Source organism: Echiichthys vipera (assembly GCF_963691815.1).
Source record: "Echiichthys vipera genome assembly, chromosome: 21".
NCBI classification, from domain to species: domain Eukaryota; kingdom Metazoa; phylum Chordata; class Actinopteri; order Perciformes; family Trachinidae; genus Echiichthys; species Echiichthys vipera.
Window position 1 is genome coordinate 16320685 of NC_139846.1, and position 16531 is coordinate 16337215.

At 38.2% G+C, this 16531-nt stretch overlaps 2 protein-coding genes across 3 annotated transcripts in view; one reads left to right on the forward strand and one right to left on the reverse strand.

Moving 5' to 3' along the window:
• The window catches only part of tpk1 (thiamin pyrophosphokinase 1), a 59382-nt gene extending 47479 nt beyond the window's left edge, over positions 1–11903 (forward strand). Inside the window, exon 9 of the mRNA XM_083936586.1 lies at positions 11135–11903. Coding sequence (XP_083792712.1) covers positions 11135–11280 — 146 coding nt within the window. The 3' untranslated portion in view covers positions 11281–11903. The remainder of the gene's footprint in view (positions 1–11134) is intronic.
• Positions 11904–12053: 150 nt separating this feature from the next.
• Positions 12054–14079, reverse strand: sec61g (SEC61 translocon subunit gamma; the record flags this gene model as incomplete). 2 transcript variants are annotated; one of them, XR_014593700.1, is made up of 3 exons in its annotated part: positions 13649–13687; positions 13422–13524; positions 12054–12229 (listed from the first exon to the last, which is right to left on the reverse strand). XR_014593700.1 is itself a non-coding variant. In XM_083936588.1 (3 exons), exons 2-3 carry the CDS (start codon positions 13740–13742, stop codon positions 13418–13420), a joined length of 201 nt encoding a protein of 66 aa, XP_083792714.1. In that variant the 5' UTR covers positions 13743–13751; positions 13995–14079. The 2 variants fall into 2 exon arrangements, 1 of the variants encoding a protein (XP_083792714.1); XM_083936588.1 differs by lacking the exon at positions 12054–12229 and adding an exon at positions 13995–14079 and having other exon boundaries at positions 13418–13524; positions 13649–13751.
• Positions 14080–16531: the final 2452 nt, after the last annotated feature.

Sequence of the window (16531 nt, forward strand, 5' to 3'; positions counted from 1 at the left end):
AAAAAGCCTTCATCCTGCAGCAACACAGTCTGAGTTATGGCCTCTGGCCCGGTATGTGTGTGTGTGTGTTTGTGTGTGTGCGCGCGTGATTATGTGTGTTAAAACCTTCTTCATCATGATGTTTTTGGCTTAGCATGGATCATAATGAACACCAATTTGAATAGCTGTCATCCACAAACCAACTCTACCCCGCATATTGTGTGAGTGGATGGGTATGAATGTATCTTTTCTTTTATATGCTTCTGTTTTGTATTTGAGGGTGCGCATGTGGGCCTGTGCACTTGTTTCATGTGCTCTTGTTTGTGATTCACTGCATGTTTGTTTCCTTTTATGTGTAGGTATGCAGATATGTGTGTGTGATGGTGTGTTATCCGTGTGACAAAGACCGGGATAAACTTCTGTGGACCATGAACAATGGCTGTCAACCCACTGCTGACAGAAAGGCTGAGGAGGCTTTCCTCTGTAAGATTTCCACTCAGCTAGATATGCAAATAAGCTGTTGGTACTCAACACACCAGTTACAACTCTGTTCCTCATTACTTCAGTATCATCAGGCTCATACATCCATGCACTAACAAGCACCAGACACGTATACACACTCACAAGCACAAACTGAAACCTACTCACAAACACGATACACATAATATATAAAGAATAAGATCTTAATAAATCTCTTTTCCAGGTCTTTGAAGTCATTGAGACTTTAGTTCTGGTTGATTTGACAGTAGCGCCGATATCAAAAATTGACTGATGGTATGAATGTAACTGAACTGAAGCTGTTATCTATGCTCTCTTCAAAGTCACAGAACAGTAATTTTACCAGATAGAACACAATAGTTGCTGGTCCCCAGCTGCTTTGATCATTTAGTTTGTGCTATTGTGTGACTTTGGAGAAATCTAGCTGCTAGTGTAGTTTAACGTTCCATAGAAACCACCTCGGTATGTGCAGGCAGCCAGCCAAGGAGGGACGATTTATATTGTGAACATTATTATTCATTAATTATAATACATTTAAATTGGAATGTATCCCTAACTTGTATATTGCCCTACTTGATGATCGTCTTCAACCGGCTTCACAGCGGGCAAAACAAAGTCCCTTGCCTGTGATATTATCGCAACACACCACGGCCTGTCGTGAGCTATTGCTTAATTGCAAACTTACATGCACATATTAAGGTATTTGTTTAAATACTGACATGACAGCAAAGGGCCCCAGGTCAGATTTGAACCCATGCCACTGCCAAGGACTGGTCTGTATGGGGTGCAAACTCTACCCAGTGAGCTAGAGGCTGCCCCACAGCTGATCATTTTAAGAGGAAGTTCACTATTATAAATCTAATATTACATGCACAAAATAAGATGTTATCACTATTGCCAACTCCTAATACAAACAATCTGACATATGCATACAGAAACATGCAAACATGCATGTACACTATGTTTGAATCTGAGACAAAAATCTCTGCATTCATGTCCATATGAATTTTCTTTCCCTCTCATTCTCTCTGTCTCCAGCTCTTCCAGATGCTGCTCTTAATCCACAGATAAAGCTATTCTCATACATGCTAGTCCAAGCAGTGTTTAAAATGTCAACAGAATGGTAAAAGACCTTCAAATGACCCACCAGATGGGGTTTCTTAACTCAGTTTCCTAAGACATTTCTAGTCACCAGCACCTGCATGAATTTTATGCAACATGAGACGCACACTCACACACACACACACACACACACACACACACACACACACACACACACACAAAAACCCAACACAAACAGGTGCTGAGTTTGTTAAAAAAACACATACACACACATACAAACACGTTAACACAGATGGATTCCTGTGGCAAAGTCTCATCGAGAGCTGAAGCAATTGAGAAATCTTAATTAAAAGTAAACTTTGGGCAAAATTAGAAAGCTTGCCCTCACTGTTAATGAGAGCATGCTGTTTATGAAATGAAAGTCTTCACAAACACATCGGCATGCAAATGAGAGTGTTTTCATAAGGACTTTGCTGCATGTTCCATATTTTTAGCTGCACTTCAAACACAAGCAATATCAGTGAGAGGATACAGGTGTATTGTACTGTATTTCTGAGGATTTAGACATGCACTATGAGTAGCATGTAGTCTAAACTCACTGTTGGAACAGATTAGGTCACGCACAAGTACATTTGGTAACATCTTTTAGTGCTTCATTAGCACTTTATCTATTACTAAAAATAGTTCTAGACAGCCTTTCCAGCTGGCGTCTTGTCATATTTGCTGAAACTGTTACTATGTCCTGACAGTAGAACATGAAAGAGATCCTCTGAAAAAAAATGTTCCTCTGCCTCAACCTAGTGCTCCTTAGTGTCAGTGACTACTCATGAACTCAGATCAAACAATCAAACTAGACAGCACTCATTAAATATGAATCAAGATTATGTTACTGTATTGCCTAGTTATAAAATAAAGTTTGTGACCTGGCTGCCATGTTGAAAATAGTTGAGCCAAAACCAAACAATGCACACGGGCCAGAGCAAAAATGTCTAATTTTACAGCTAAACAGTACACTAAAAATAGTTTCTGAGAACATTTTAAGGTGAAAAACAGACAACGCAGTAATCTTGATTCGTATTTAATCAGGGCTGCCTAGTTTCATAGTTTGATTAGAGTTCACGAGCAGTCATTGACACACTCATTTCTCACAGATTATCTGTCTCACATAGCCTACTATACTGTCAGGATATAAATGACAGTTACAGCAAATATGACAAAAACTATAAAAGTTACCAACTGCAACTCTAAGGGGAAATCATGCTTGCCGAATATTTTACTAATACATTCTCTTTTCCTTTTGTTTAGGTTTCTGTGCTGTGATGTCTGGTTCAAAATCTGACAGAACACACAGCAGCCTTATAGAAAATAGGAGAGGCATTTGGATCCCATTGTGAAACAGTGAGCCAAAAAAAAAAAGATTTTGAAATGAATTTAGAAAGAGTAAATCTAAGAATATGTTGACAGGACCTTTATAGCTTTAAGCAGTGTGTGCAGTCTGAGATTTCAGTATTCAGGAAGCATTGTAAATACAAAGGTAAAGCCATGTACTTTATCTTGTATTCAAACAGATGTGTCTGACAAACTTGGTTCAGTGAGGTCTCTTACCCAGTGTCCCTGCCAGAGGCAGACATCTCAGCTGTAAGATCTCTCCTTTTCTTCTGTTTCTTGGGACACAAACACGCACCCTGACCTTATCCTATTCTTTTAATATCTCTTTGCTGCACCTGCCTAGTGTTTTTGCCTCATTTCAAAGAAATTAATCTATCCATCCTTTATCTCTGTCTCTTTTTCTTTCATATCCATTTCTTCAAGTTTTCTTTCACTCTCTTACCATGCTACAACGTTCTACATAACACTCACTCTCTGCCCCCCCCTCCCTCCCCCAACCTCTTCTCTCTCATTTCCTCCCCTTTCCTCTGCTCCCATTCACCAAGGTCCCAGAGAAGGGAAATGAAAAGTGTATGTATTCTGTAGCGATACAGTGTGGCAGCAGGAGGGAAAACTGCTGTTTTATGGTTTTATTTATGGATCTGTAGATTTCTGGCACTGTGCACATCACACACGGGGGCAAAGGGGGAATGAAGACCAGCCCGATGTGAACTGCTGCTAGTACCCCCAGTGGAGCCTCTAGCAGACTAGCAAGGAGGCAGAGAAGTGCACACATTTACAAATTTTAGACCAAACATGTATTAGCTTCGACCTAATGTGCAGACACGTAAACAGTATTAATGACAGGATATTCATTCCCACAAATACATCAACTAACCTACTCAACCTATCCGTCAAGAAACATACATTAACAAGGACAAAGCCCCATAATCACCTTCAAATATCAAAATATATAATTTGCACTCTCGACTGACTGATACCATATTTGCCAGCATAGAAGTTTTTTCTTATCTGGAGGTCAACTTAAGCTCAAACAGCGTTTGTCACTTACACAAACCCGGCAACACCACCATAAACATTTAATGGAAGCAGCTATCATTGCACAGCAGATGGTGCTAGTGCATGCCTTGGCTCATGTTATGGCCAATAAATAGCCTTAAACGTAAGGTGTCTGTCAGGTTGAGAAAATGAAGGACACTTTATTAAAATTACAGGCTCATATAAAATGCACAGTGCACGATTTCTTGAGTAGAACAGCCATATTTTTCAGATCAGTGATTGTCAAAATCTCATTTTTATTGTTGGTTGGTACTTTATTACCACAACTAAAGTCGAAGTACTTGTACATTTTATATTATATTGAGTTTGTTGTTTTTCATGGAGCGTGATCATTGTTCATGCTCCAAAGATTTGAATCAACTATACAAACAAGGTTCTTTAGATGCTTTTATGTAGTTTTGCATCTGAATGGTTCAGCCAGTAACAGCAAACTACAGACAACTGTGCGCTTATAATTCATTTATTTCAGGTTTTTGAAAGTTTATTAACTTTTTTTTAGATGATAAACAATCTATCCCCTGTGATTGTTTGGTGCATCTGAGGTGAAACAGAGATTAAACCAAATTTGGCCCCATAAATTATTACTCTTCTATCTTACCTTGAACAAATATCGATTCTATCTATTCATTGCGATGATGTATGTTGTCTTTTTGAAAGTGGCAAGAAAACAGCAGAATTTGTGCAAAACACAGTCATATATTCACCTCATTTTAGTAATTGGACAGCTCAGTATTGAACAAACATGATTTATAGAAAATTATTTTCTCTCTTGAACTGTGAAGCTTGATGAAATTTGATATCACACTGGTCTAAAGGAGTGTGGGATCTGACTGAATGAGTTCAATTTGCCTCTCGGTGACTAGTCACGGTAAAAGGGGACACATGTTTCATGCAAAACACATGTAATGTGAAGAGAAAATGATCGGCTTGTTTGTGTTGGAGTACGTGGGGTCAAGGAGACTAGCTCAATGTTATTTTAAAGGACTGATGTGTCACATCTTAATGTCATTGAACAATTTCATCCTTTATTACAAGTGATTATAAAATTCAACATTAACCACGGCCCAATCCCCAGGGGGCACAAAAAGTTTCTCTGTGGCCACCAATTATCCAGTAGGTAGCCGCTGTGGCCATCAAAATGTATCTGGTCTTTCTTGAGAATCAAACCGGAGGACATAGCATCCCAATTTAGTTCAAGTGTTGCCATAATCCATACCATAATCTGTTTTTAAGAGCTGATCCACAGCCACAGTTCATTCATTTTGTTGGGACAGAGATTGTACATTGTTGAGGAAAATGCTGCGCAGTGATAGCCGTCAAGGAGTTAGCTTTAGCCTAGCCTCTCTTCCCCAGTGTTAATATTATATCTTTACTCTGTGTTGTCTCTGTCTTAGACAAAGAGATTTTATTTCAAGACCACAACAGTGGGGATATCACTAAATTGCCTGTGCATTGTCTGATTTATTTGCATATTAACATTATGTCAGCTCTAGAAGAAACTCTACATGCCGCCGCCCCAGAAAATACATACAGGCTGCTTTGTTGGATCAAAGCACACCGTACGTTACTTTGAGTGCTAATTTTGAGTTTGAATACACCTTTCTGTATAAAAAAAAAAAAAAAACTAGTGCTTGTGTGTTTTGAGTGTCACAAGCTCCTCTCTTTCTGGCTCGCTCAGTCACTCAGGCTTTCCCACACTGGGTGTTAGATACTACACATCTATTCCCTTTCTGTGGAAGTTTAATCACCTTGAAGATGTTTTGTTTTTTTTCATCGTTGAAATAAAAACCTCACTATATTGTTTACAGTGGGGAGTTTGGTATAAAAACTCTGGTGGAACCACACAATATTCATACAAGGAAATTTGATGATACACTAAAACATATGCATACAGCAGTCAGTACTTGAAGAATAGTATATTTAATTTGATTCGGATCAGCATAGTATTTGCAAAATAAATAAATTGAGTTGTATGGATAATATGGTCTTAATTGTTTAAGAATTTTACCTAAATGTAAGCTTTAGATAGAAACCAGTTACCTTGACTGTGGCTGTGTATTACAGTACACTCATGCTGTATATCACAGATAATTTGACAGCATTGTTCCAGTGCTTGAAAATGCTTCATGCTGCACCTTTTAACATGTCTTTAGAGAAAACGACATAGAGAGGCAAAAAATAAAGCAGCGAGAGTCTTCTCTCCCTCTCAAAAATGTCCCTAGCACCCATAATTCTCCTCTCTACCTGCCCTCTGCAGTGTGAGTGTGTGTGAGAGTCTCCTCTCCTCACCCACCCTCTCTCCTGGGTAATTTGTTGTGTAAATACGGTCTACTTACAGCTGACGGGCCCTTTCGGCTGTGGCGCTGGAAATGCAATTACAGGCAGCAAACATCTCCATTGTTATCACTGGAGGGTGCGACGCTCATTTCGGTCCCCTCTGCAACGGGGGCCGTTATTGATCGATATCAGCTTTGAGGAGGGGATTACTAATGAAGCCATCTGAAAGCCTTTTGTGCGGTAAAGAGTTTGCACACCTAAATGTGTGTGTGTGCATGTAAATGGATGTGTGTATGAGAGACAGACAGAAAAGATAATGTGTGTTTTTAAATGTAGGTGCCATCCATCCTGTTCAGCATGACTCCTAATGCTTCCTATTACAGTGCTCTGCTGCCTCTGGTGGTAGTTTGGTTACTTACACCAACCATCACTTTTTACCCCTGAAAACATCCTCACTGTTGACATGTTTTCTCCCCTCTGATTGTAATTTAATCACTGTGTGCTGAGGTAAAAATTGCTTGATAATGTTACAGCTAAGGAGCAATGGCAACCTGCTGAGGAACCCAATTTGTGGCAGACTGGTGAATGGGTGACTTTGAAGAAGCTATTACAGTATTCATTATAGTATTAAAGTATTATCATTACTACGTTATTGGAACATGGACTCACTGGAGACATTTAGACCCCTTTCACAGCAGACATTTTGGCCTGTCAAAGCAGGACAAGCACAGGTGTACATAATCACATTAACTATGGCTCCATTCCATGAACTGTACTAGTAAACCATCGTTTGAGTGAGTGGAAACTCACAATACCACAAATGTTTCAGATTTTGTGTCTTCTGGCGGATTTGGGAGGATCTCTGATGCTCTGTTCTTTGGGGACTTCAGCTGTAGAGACATACAAACACCATTCACCTGAAAACTATTCCCACATTGCCATAACACAGACCTGGTTTAAAATTGGTAAAGTATCTCTAAAGTATTGCTAAAGTCTTATTCGTGTAAAGACGTATGTGACACCCTTTTTCCAACTGAGCCCAGCCCATTTCTAACCAGTGACAAGAGCACAGAACAAAAAACAAAAAAAAATCAGAAATCTGTTTTCAAAAATTGTCAAAACCGTTCCAACTTGGGCAGAAAATTGCATGTTCATGTAAAACCACATTTGCCTAGAAACCACACAAATGTTGCATTTGTTCTCACAGGTCTGCCCTCTTTCCCATACAGACAGATTTCCAGCAGTTGACATTGTATTGACCAATGACATCCGTTCATCTCATGTGGGGCGGGTTTAAGACAGTGACCATCCAGTCTGCACATTCGTTCAACGCAGATTTCCTGACTCGCTAAACTCAGATCAAGTTGTCAAACTAGGCAGTGCTGATCACATGTGAAAATGATGTTACTGTATTGCCTTTTTCTCTTGTAAAATGTTTTCAGAAATGCATTTGCTGTAATTTGAGAAAGTTTGTAACCTGGCTGCCATTGTTGCAAACTTCCACTGTTCCGTTGCAATGGTTGGTAGTAGGTCATGTTTCATGGCACTCATTGCTTGTAGGTCTATCCAGTTGTGTCCAGGAGCATTTTGCTCTGCCCCGTTGATAACGTCCAGTTGAAATTGAAAATTAACTGAGAGGGCCCAGACTAATATGCATTTACAAGTAGTTTGGTGACATTGCTCATAATAAGAAGCGGATTAAGAGAATAGGCTTCCTTGAAAATTCACATTTTTTCTGATAATCTAGACAGAATTCCCTGTTTATCCTTACATTTACCCATCGGGACTTTTCGATTGTCCCAAAGAGAGCTCTAAAAGTATACACGCTCCCTAAAAAACACAAAATGCTACAATATCTGCCTTGACTTCTCTGTATTTTTTTTTAGCTCTTTTTGTGGTTCTGCTGGTATGAACCTGGTGTAAACACATTGCCCTGCAGGGTGAAAACTTCAGGCCAGCACTTTAACACAGTCAGACATTGTTCTCATACATGCATAGCATAATGACTGTAGCCCTGTGTTCACTCAATTATTAAGCACTCTAACATCACATACAGCTTGTTTTCTTCCTCGGCCTGAGTCAAACTGGTCTAATACTGTGCTTGATTGAAAGTCTTTGAAGCAGAAAAGGTTCTCTTTGTCCCTGTTTGATGTGTGTACAGGCGCCTATGGACAAATGATTTGTTTCATTCTCTCTTGTCTTTGTTCCTTTGTGTAATTGTTTTCATTTTCGCCTTGACAGGAAGTGATTGCACATAATTATTTTTCCATGTTGATAAAATTCTATATTTTTTTCCTTTGTCTCTTTTAGAGGATTTTGAAACAGTACAATTGTAAGGTGTTGGTTTGGGCTTATAGAGTGCAATATACTGTACAGTGTGATATTCAGGGCGTAGCATTTTCTAAATCAAGTTGTATGATTAATTAGTCCCCTTATTCTACACAACAGGATGTCGTTTGTGTCTCTTTCTATATATAGAAAAGCAGTGTTTCTACGACCAAAAATTGAATTTTGTCAAAATATACAAAGCCCTCAAAAACATAGTGTAATCTAAGATATTTTGTACTAAAGATGCACCACATGCAGTTGCTGCAGCACCAACATGTTCTGAGACTGAGGGGAAAAACAATCTTCAGATACTCCCGAACTTGCAGCTTAATGATTTAAACTTTTGCTTTAGGAATGCCTTTGAGCTCTGAGTCAAAGTTTATGAAAGCGGACTTTACTGTGTGTATGCTGAAAACAAAACAAGTTATACTGTATATATTTTATAAAATCTGTATGTAGGACTGTTTGAAAAGCAATTATCTTATGTTGTGAAATCAGATTAAGTCTGTATTGTTATTATTTCTATTGTCTATCTGTATGATGTAACTTTACTTAATGATAATATGTAATATGTTGTTGCTGTACGGTTAAGATCGACCATCTAACAGTCAGATTAAATAACGTCACAAACATGACAATAAATGCATGCAAAAGTTACACATTTGTGCCTTTTTAAGGTCATCCATTACAGGCACGAATTACTCAGAAGAGCAGATGAAAATTCTATTCCCTCAAATAAGAATAAGAGTTATTAATGGAGAGGAGATGAGTGACAGGTATAAACAAAACATTATCCGGCCCACCTACTTACAGCTGTGGTTTGTGCCACTTAGAGTGCTTATTCCCCAACTCACATTATCTTACTGACACCAAGCAGCAAGCCAGATAATTAGATAAACATTGCTAAAAAAAGAAGAATTCAATGCTCATTGTAGCCAGGGGTGAGAGAGGTGAGCGACAAAGTGCTTTGGAGCTCAAAAATAAAAAAGTGACTCGGCTTATGGCAGTGCTGAGACATAAATAGGGGAAAACTTTTCAAAAGAAATGTTTGAATTGGAGCTAAAAGCCACTGTAGAACCTCTTTGTCTCCTCTGTGAACAAAATGTGAACATTGTAAAAGCCAGACTTTTCTGACCTGTAGGGGAGGAACGTTTTACTATTTAATTTGCTGCATATGTGACAATAATAGTGAATGAATAATAAAGAGCCCCCAGGTGTAAATCTCCTGAGGTGAGTTTGCCCTTTTCACATTATACATGATCCAACAGCTCCACTCTCGAGGTGTTTGTCAGCTTCGCAGATTCAGAGCAAAATGTTGCATAAATAAATGTAACTGTTAATGGGAAAAGTGACAGATTTCTATTAATGGGCCTGTTGGAGCACTGTCAATTGTTATTATATACTTAATGATTAATTATTTTAGTATGACTAAATTCCTCACAAAAAAAATAAATAATTTGCTATATTAACTTAAGTTACAGCTATTTGTGAAGTTGTTTAGAGGCCATTTTTATATTACAAAGCATGGTTAGAGTCAGGTAACTGGCAAACTCTTGACCACTGATTGTCTCATAGTGGTAAAAGATGCCCCTTCACTGCAGATACTACTGAGCTTCCTAGTAAGACCACTTGATGTCAGTGTTGACTAGGTGTCCTTCATGTGTGAGTGATTCAGTTCAATCTAATCACTTTCAGTTCAACTTTTGGATCATGCACACTGTTGTATTCAGCTTTATAAAAAGTAAATCACCACATCTGTTTGTCATCTTGAATTTGTTTAACTGTGAGGGAACCGAGTATGTCCCTTTGTCTGGAGACAGCACCAGTAGAACACAAAGAAAATGTAATTCTGAAATAAAAACTCTCTCTGAGAGATAGATTCTCTCCAACTACTTGTATAATTTAATCTCAAGGCTTTAGGTCTTGAAAGTGAAAATGTCAAGAACTAGATATGTCAGTTCTGGTAAAGCACATATCAGTGCTTCTCAGGCGGTTGAAAAATGTATCAAAATATTCCATCTTCTTTATCTAAAATATACCTCTCGTGAAGGCTGTCCCGTGACTCATCACCTTTCCTGTTAGTGGCAGCAGAAGGAATCTCTGAGAAGATTTGTTAGCACTTCAGTAACCACAAAGTTGGAGTATGCTCAGTGACCCTAGCATAATAGCCTTGTGAATATGTGTGGTGTTGGCTGTGAACCGCTTGGCCTCAGTTCGCTTTGCTAGGTCCAAATGTCTTTGCTCAGACATAATTCAAAGTCATGTGGACCGCCTCTCCTCAGTTACACAGGGACACAAACTGCTCCAGACCGCATCCTCTCTTCCAAAGCTTTTGCATACAGCTGCACTATTAATATACAAATAACAGGTCAAAAGGCTGTGTGCATGATTTTAAAATAACAAGTCACATTGGAAACCAATTACCTACTTTAACCTAATGACTAATTAAACTAGACTATTTAAAGTAGCCATTAAGTGTGGTATCATTCAGTAGGCCCTTATTACTGCTGCATTTAATCATGTGCCTGTCTCCTCTGTCCAGATAACCAGCTCCTACAGTTTGGGAAGCTAGTCAGCACCTCTAACACCTATGAACCTGTTGCCCCTGGAAACGCCAAGAAGCCTGTAACCGTGACAACAGACCAGCCTCTGCTCTGGAGCATGGGCATCCGTAAGGTTGGGGAATGACCAAAAAAAATCCTTCTTCTCAGACAGCATTTGACTGATCAGATCATGTAAATACTTTGCTACAGCAAGGCTATGAGAACTGACTTGTCTTATGTTTTGTACAGCATTAAGTAACATAAGGAAAAAGATGAAAGCCTTACATGTGGCCAAAAATCTCACTTAGTGTGTCTATGACCGTGCTGGGATATAATGATCGAAACATGGTCAGCTGCTGGAATGTAATAAAATTCCCAACTGACCCAAATAGCCAATTAGTAGTTTAAGGTTTTTTAAACATAATGGCCTTCTTTGTCAACAAAATTGACTCTAGTCTTTGAACACTTGCAATAGGTTTTATGCAACATCTAACTATACTATAGGGTTAAAAAAAAAAAATGAACCATAGGGTAGTATTATGAATATGCACCATATACAGTATGACCACAATCCATGCCTTATTCCATAGCAACATGTTTCCCTTCATTAAAACAGTGTGAAGTTAGGAACTTTTGAGAAAGACTGAAATATTATACTTTGCCATATCTCAAGTACATCTTCCTTTAAATGTGAGCATCTATTTTACATCACAGCCTACACTGTGCCTTTGACATCAGTGCTCCTGTTCCACACTGACTGACTACTCTACTGTGGAAAATACTGTACACCCAGCTTTAAATTATTTGTGCCTTTTGATAAGTTGTATTGTATTTCTGAAGGACGGGAAACGTAAAAATCAAACTGTTTCATACATGTTGTAGTGGTGATAAGGCTATTTGAATAGACAGGACCAAACAGTCTGTGGGTTTCCATTTGTTTTATTTACACATTGAAATATAAATGTTGTGCACAGAATGTAAAAATGCCATCTCTTCAGTCTCCAATCACACCAGCCCAATAACACTTAGCACCACCGTCGCTTGTCCCCAGGTTTTGAAGTTTGTGTGTTTTCTTGACCAGGATTTAACCCCCACTGGATGGAAAGTAAACAAAGACAGTGTTAGTGATTGGAGAAAGCAAAATGGGACATTAAATAAAACATTTTACAGGAATATTTGGACTGAATGACATGGCAAACCACTTAATCACAGCTTTAAGAAAGCCACAATACAATTACCCTGTACGAAATCAGTAGCTCTTAGCATTGTACCACAACTTTCAGACAATCCAACTTCAGCACTTTAGGATATAGTATATTCTGACTTCCAAGATAACAGCCTACATGAATGGTGTTTGAATGTTATACCCCACTGTGCACAAAAATAAAATCATGAATGCTACCAGTGTGACTGCGTTTTCACTCCTAAATCTTTTGTGTAGTGTTAAAATGTAACAGCCCAACTCATAACTAATGAAAAATGACTACATTGTTAGCAGTGATACCTATTGAGCGTAAATAACTTTTGGTCCTTAAATTAGTTAATGCTATTAATAATGTAATAAATGTAACATGTTCATGTTAATTATATACTTGAGTGTTTATAGAACGAATCACTGTCCTTTCTGATCATCAATACTTAAATGCTTTTCCACCATCTCATTCTGGCTGAAAACTTAAACATAACTAATATTTAGAGTAGTTTTATTAGGGCTCAAAAATATGATGCCATTTTGGGACCATGGTTTAGTAATTTTTAAATATTATGGTATATTAAAAGGCACTTGAATGGAGACCTAAATTAAAGAGCCCATTTCAACTTCGGTAATACATTTAAATTATTTAAAAACGCATTTTTCAAACCAATATTAGATTACAAATAGTTCAGAATTCAAAGAAAGTGTTTTTATGACCGTGCTGTGATATAATGATCGAGACATGGTCAGCTGCTGGAAAGCAATAAAATTCCCAACTGACCCAAATAGCTGATTAATAGTTTGTTTAACATAGTTAAATTTAGAGTAAGACACTACAGTACTGACCACAGGGGATTCCTACATGCGTCATTTGAGCCATTTACATCTGCAGTGAGTCGATGCTGATCATGAAAAGGTAGAGTCATCAATCACTGAGACAACTGAATATTTCAATCAAGCTCTCCCTCTTCACTGTTCTTGTTACTACTCGAAGCACTTTTAACCCATTACTTGTTGAACAAAACAATCTTGAAACGATGTAACCAATTATATGATACAATAACCACGTGAATAATATTAGTGCGACTTACACAATGATGTTGTTGATGGGAATGTGAATGAGTTTGACGAAGAAACCGATGAAACCCATGATGGCAAACCCAATCGCTGTAGCCATGGCAATCTTCTGGAATTCTGAGGGAGGGCAATAATACTAATAAGTCCAAATACAACAACAACAAAAATCACTTTGTGGAGATGAATCAAACACTCAGATTACAAATCTGCGCCTTGATAGCTGCTGCCAACATGAACCTACCTTTTCTGTCGGGTTTTGTGCATCTCTTTACGAGCCTTATGGAGTCTTTGACGAACTGCCGGCTGGGCTCAACAAACTGCATTACCTGATCCATGGTGTTCAGCTGCAGACAGAAACAAAAACTAAATTAATGCTAAAGCTTGGGCAGTTTTGAGTGCTGACGTTGACTTCCGCAGCCTGAGCCTTTCGTGACCGTCACGGCGTTATTACTTAGTATACTGTATGTATTCTCTTTTTTTCTACATCAAATAATAACCAGTATGTTGCAATATACGTAACACCAGTTGTTGGGTCAACATAATGTTAAAAAAATAAATAATACTTAACAGAATAGCACTTAGCTTACCTGTTTCTACCGTCGTGTCGGACGAGAAGATAGTCAGAAGAGTGAGGGCCACGTAGCTTCTGAGCAGCTTGTTGGAAGAGAAAAGCTGACGTAGACTTTACACGCGCATGCGCATGACCTTTAGCTCTCTTTTTTTTTCAGCTTCCATTTTTGTCCACAGTGCCATCTACAGGCTGGGAGGCTTTTAGACAGAGCCGGCAACAGTGGCATCATTTTTAGAAGAAGAAGAAGAAGAATTACTTTATTCTCTCTTATTATTAATCGTGTTACACACACAGGCCCGAAATCACACATATGCACAGACAGGACCTATATACATGCAATTAAGGAGAGATGTTAGAGCGAGGGGGCTGCCAGTTCCCGAGCAGTTGGGGGTTCGGTGCCTTGCTCAACAGCACCTTGGCAGTGCCCAGGAGATGAATTGGCACCTCTCCAGCCACCAGTCCACACTCCATACATGGTCCACACAGGGACTTGAACCAGCGACCCTACGGTTCCCAGCCAAGTCACCTATGGACTGAGCTACCGCCGCCCCACTTTACTGACTTTCTTCACAATATTGGGTTTATTCCAACTCTTTTTTTTTTTTTTACTCAAGACCTGGATTCTTTTTAGAAGAAATACCCACTGAAATTACTTTAACAACACATGGCATAGAATAGAATAATGTAATACATGATTTGTTATATACAACGAGATTGAGATTGCAGCCTCTGTATTGGTGCTATTATAATAGAAATAATATAAACAATGTTTTAAAAAAATATAATGCTATAGCAAGTAGGCTACAAATAGGTTAGAAATAGCAATAAAGTTCCAGTAAAGTACTAACAGACAATAAACAGTAGGCTACCCGGCAGTGTAGACAGTATGCAGCAGTAGCCTAATCTTAAATAGTGCTTATTATTATTATTTATCTATAATGCTACTAGTAAAGTAAGTAAATGAGAATAAAGTGGCAGTTATAACAGTGTAAACTGTATCCAGCAATATTGAAATGGTCAATAATGTTTTATTTGAAACATTTGGCACTGTTTACTCTTCTTGTGCTTACATGAGAAAAAAAATATTAGTAGTGTATGTTTGTGCAGAGTAGCAGTGGGTTCAGTACTGACACAGGGGGTGTCAATAACCAACAATCCAGACTCACTTTGTTTCTTACTACAAAGAAAAAATGAAATTCAATATGGTGAAGCAACTAGGAATGTCTTACTGTCAGTTTATTAGAATAAAGTAAGAGGGTTTTTCAACATAGAATAAATTTACAGCTGACTGATGGAATATTGGTGTTTGGTGGGTGTAATTATACAGCTACATCATAATACACACGTCGCTTTGAGGGAGCACTGGTCAGAAACTCTCCCCTCGCTCATGCCACATTCCTTTGGTCTTAAATACTCCATCATGTGATTTAGATTAAGATTTCTAAATAGAAATGTGGCATTTTCTCTTTATTTGTTCCACAATGACATGGATTCTACAGTGTAACAAATCCCACATTACAGCAATGCTCATGTCCAGCAAAAGACAAGTACATGTGCTGCAACCAGTACTGTTCCATTACCGGAGCCTCAATCGATTGGCAAAACAGGGAATGATACTAAACAGTATTTTGCAAATAGGCCTCAGGAGTCCAGCATTCCATTCATCACTAGACTCAGACTTTAAGACCCTCAATTCACTCATTATTAATGCACTGGACTTACCCAATTGTTTTTAACTCTCAAATGAAACATGTATCCCTGTGTCACATTACTGCATCTGAAAAAGGTCAACCTAACAGCCTAATATTAATTACATACGCTCAGAATGCATGTTAACAGTAACTTTTACTGAAAGTCAGGTTTCATTTTTACGTACACGTCATTACGTACATATTGACATTAACATAATTCTACCTTTTTCCTTTCTCAGTTAAAAGGAAGGCATCTGAAACTGCAGATTACATTACAAGGTACAAGATAACAGGGCTGTTCAATGAAACAGTTCAATACATTTAAGACCAGCGGCTCATGTTTTACTGGTCAATACATGTCAAATTTGATACTTTAATACTACAAAAGCAGAAGGACCCACTTCATATATTTTTAGATATCAACCACAATACTATACGTGTGCATTGATGTACAGTATTTCATTCAAATGTTAATGTGTAAAAGGGCTTTTGGAGGCAGTTTAGAGACGTTTTTTTTAACATCAGTGTCAAAAACGATCCCTGGGCCACACTGTAAGTGAAAGTTTGAAAGGGGCATGTAAGAGAGTTATCTTTCATCCGAAGCAAGACTATACTGGTTAACGTCCTTACAAGCGAACATCCTTACAAGCCCACGATATAAAACAACATCTGCACTTTACAAAACTGACTACACAAAGAATGCCCACATGTGTTAGTAAAATAACAGTAAAAAGACAGTTTTATCATGCAATTACATTTGATTAATACAATTTGACTAAAATGTTGGATATGATTTTGAAATTTTACAAAATAAAAAAGCTTTTTCGTAGTGATCCATTTACGTTTGGACTGTACTGTACTT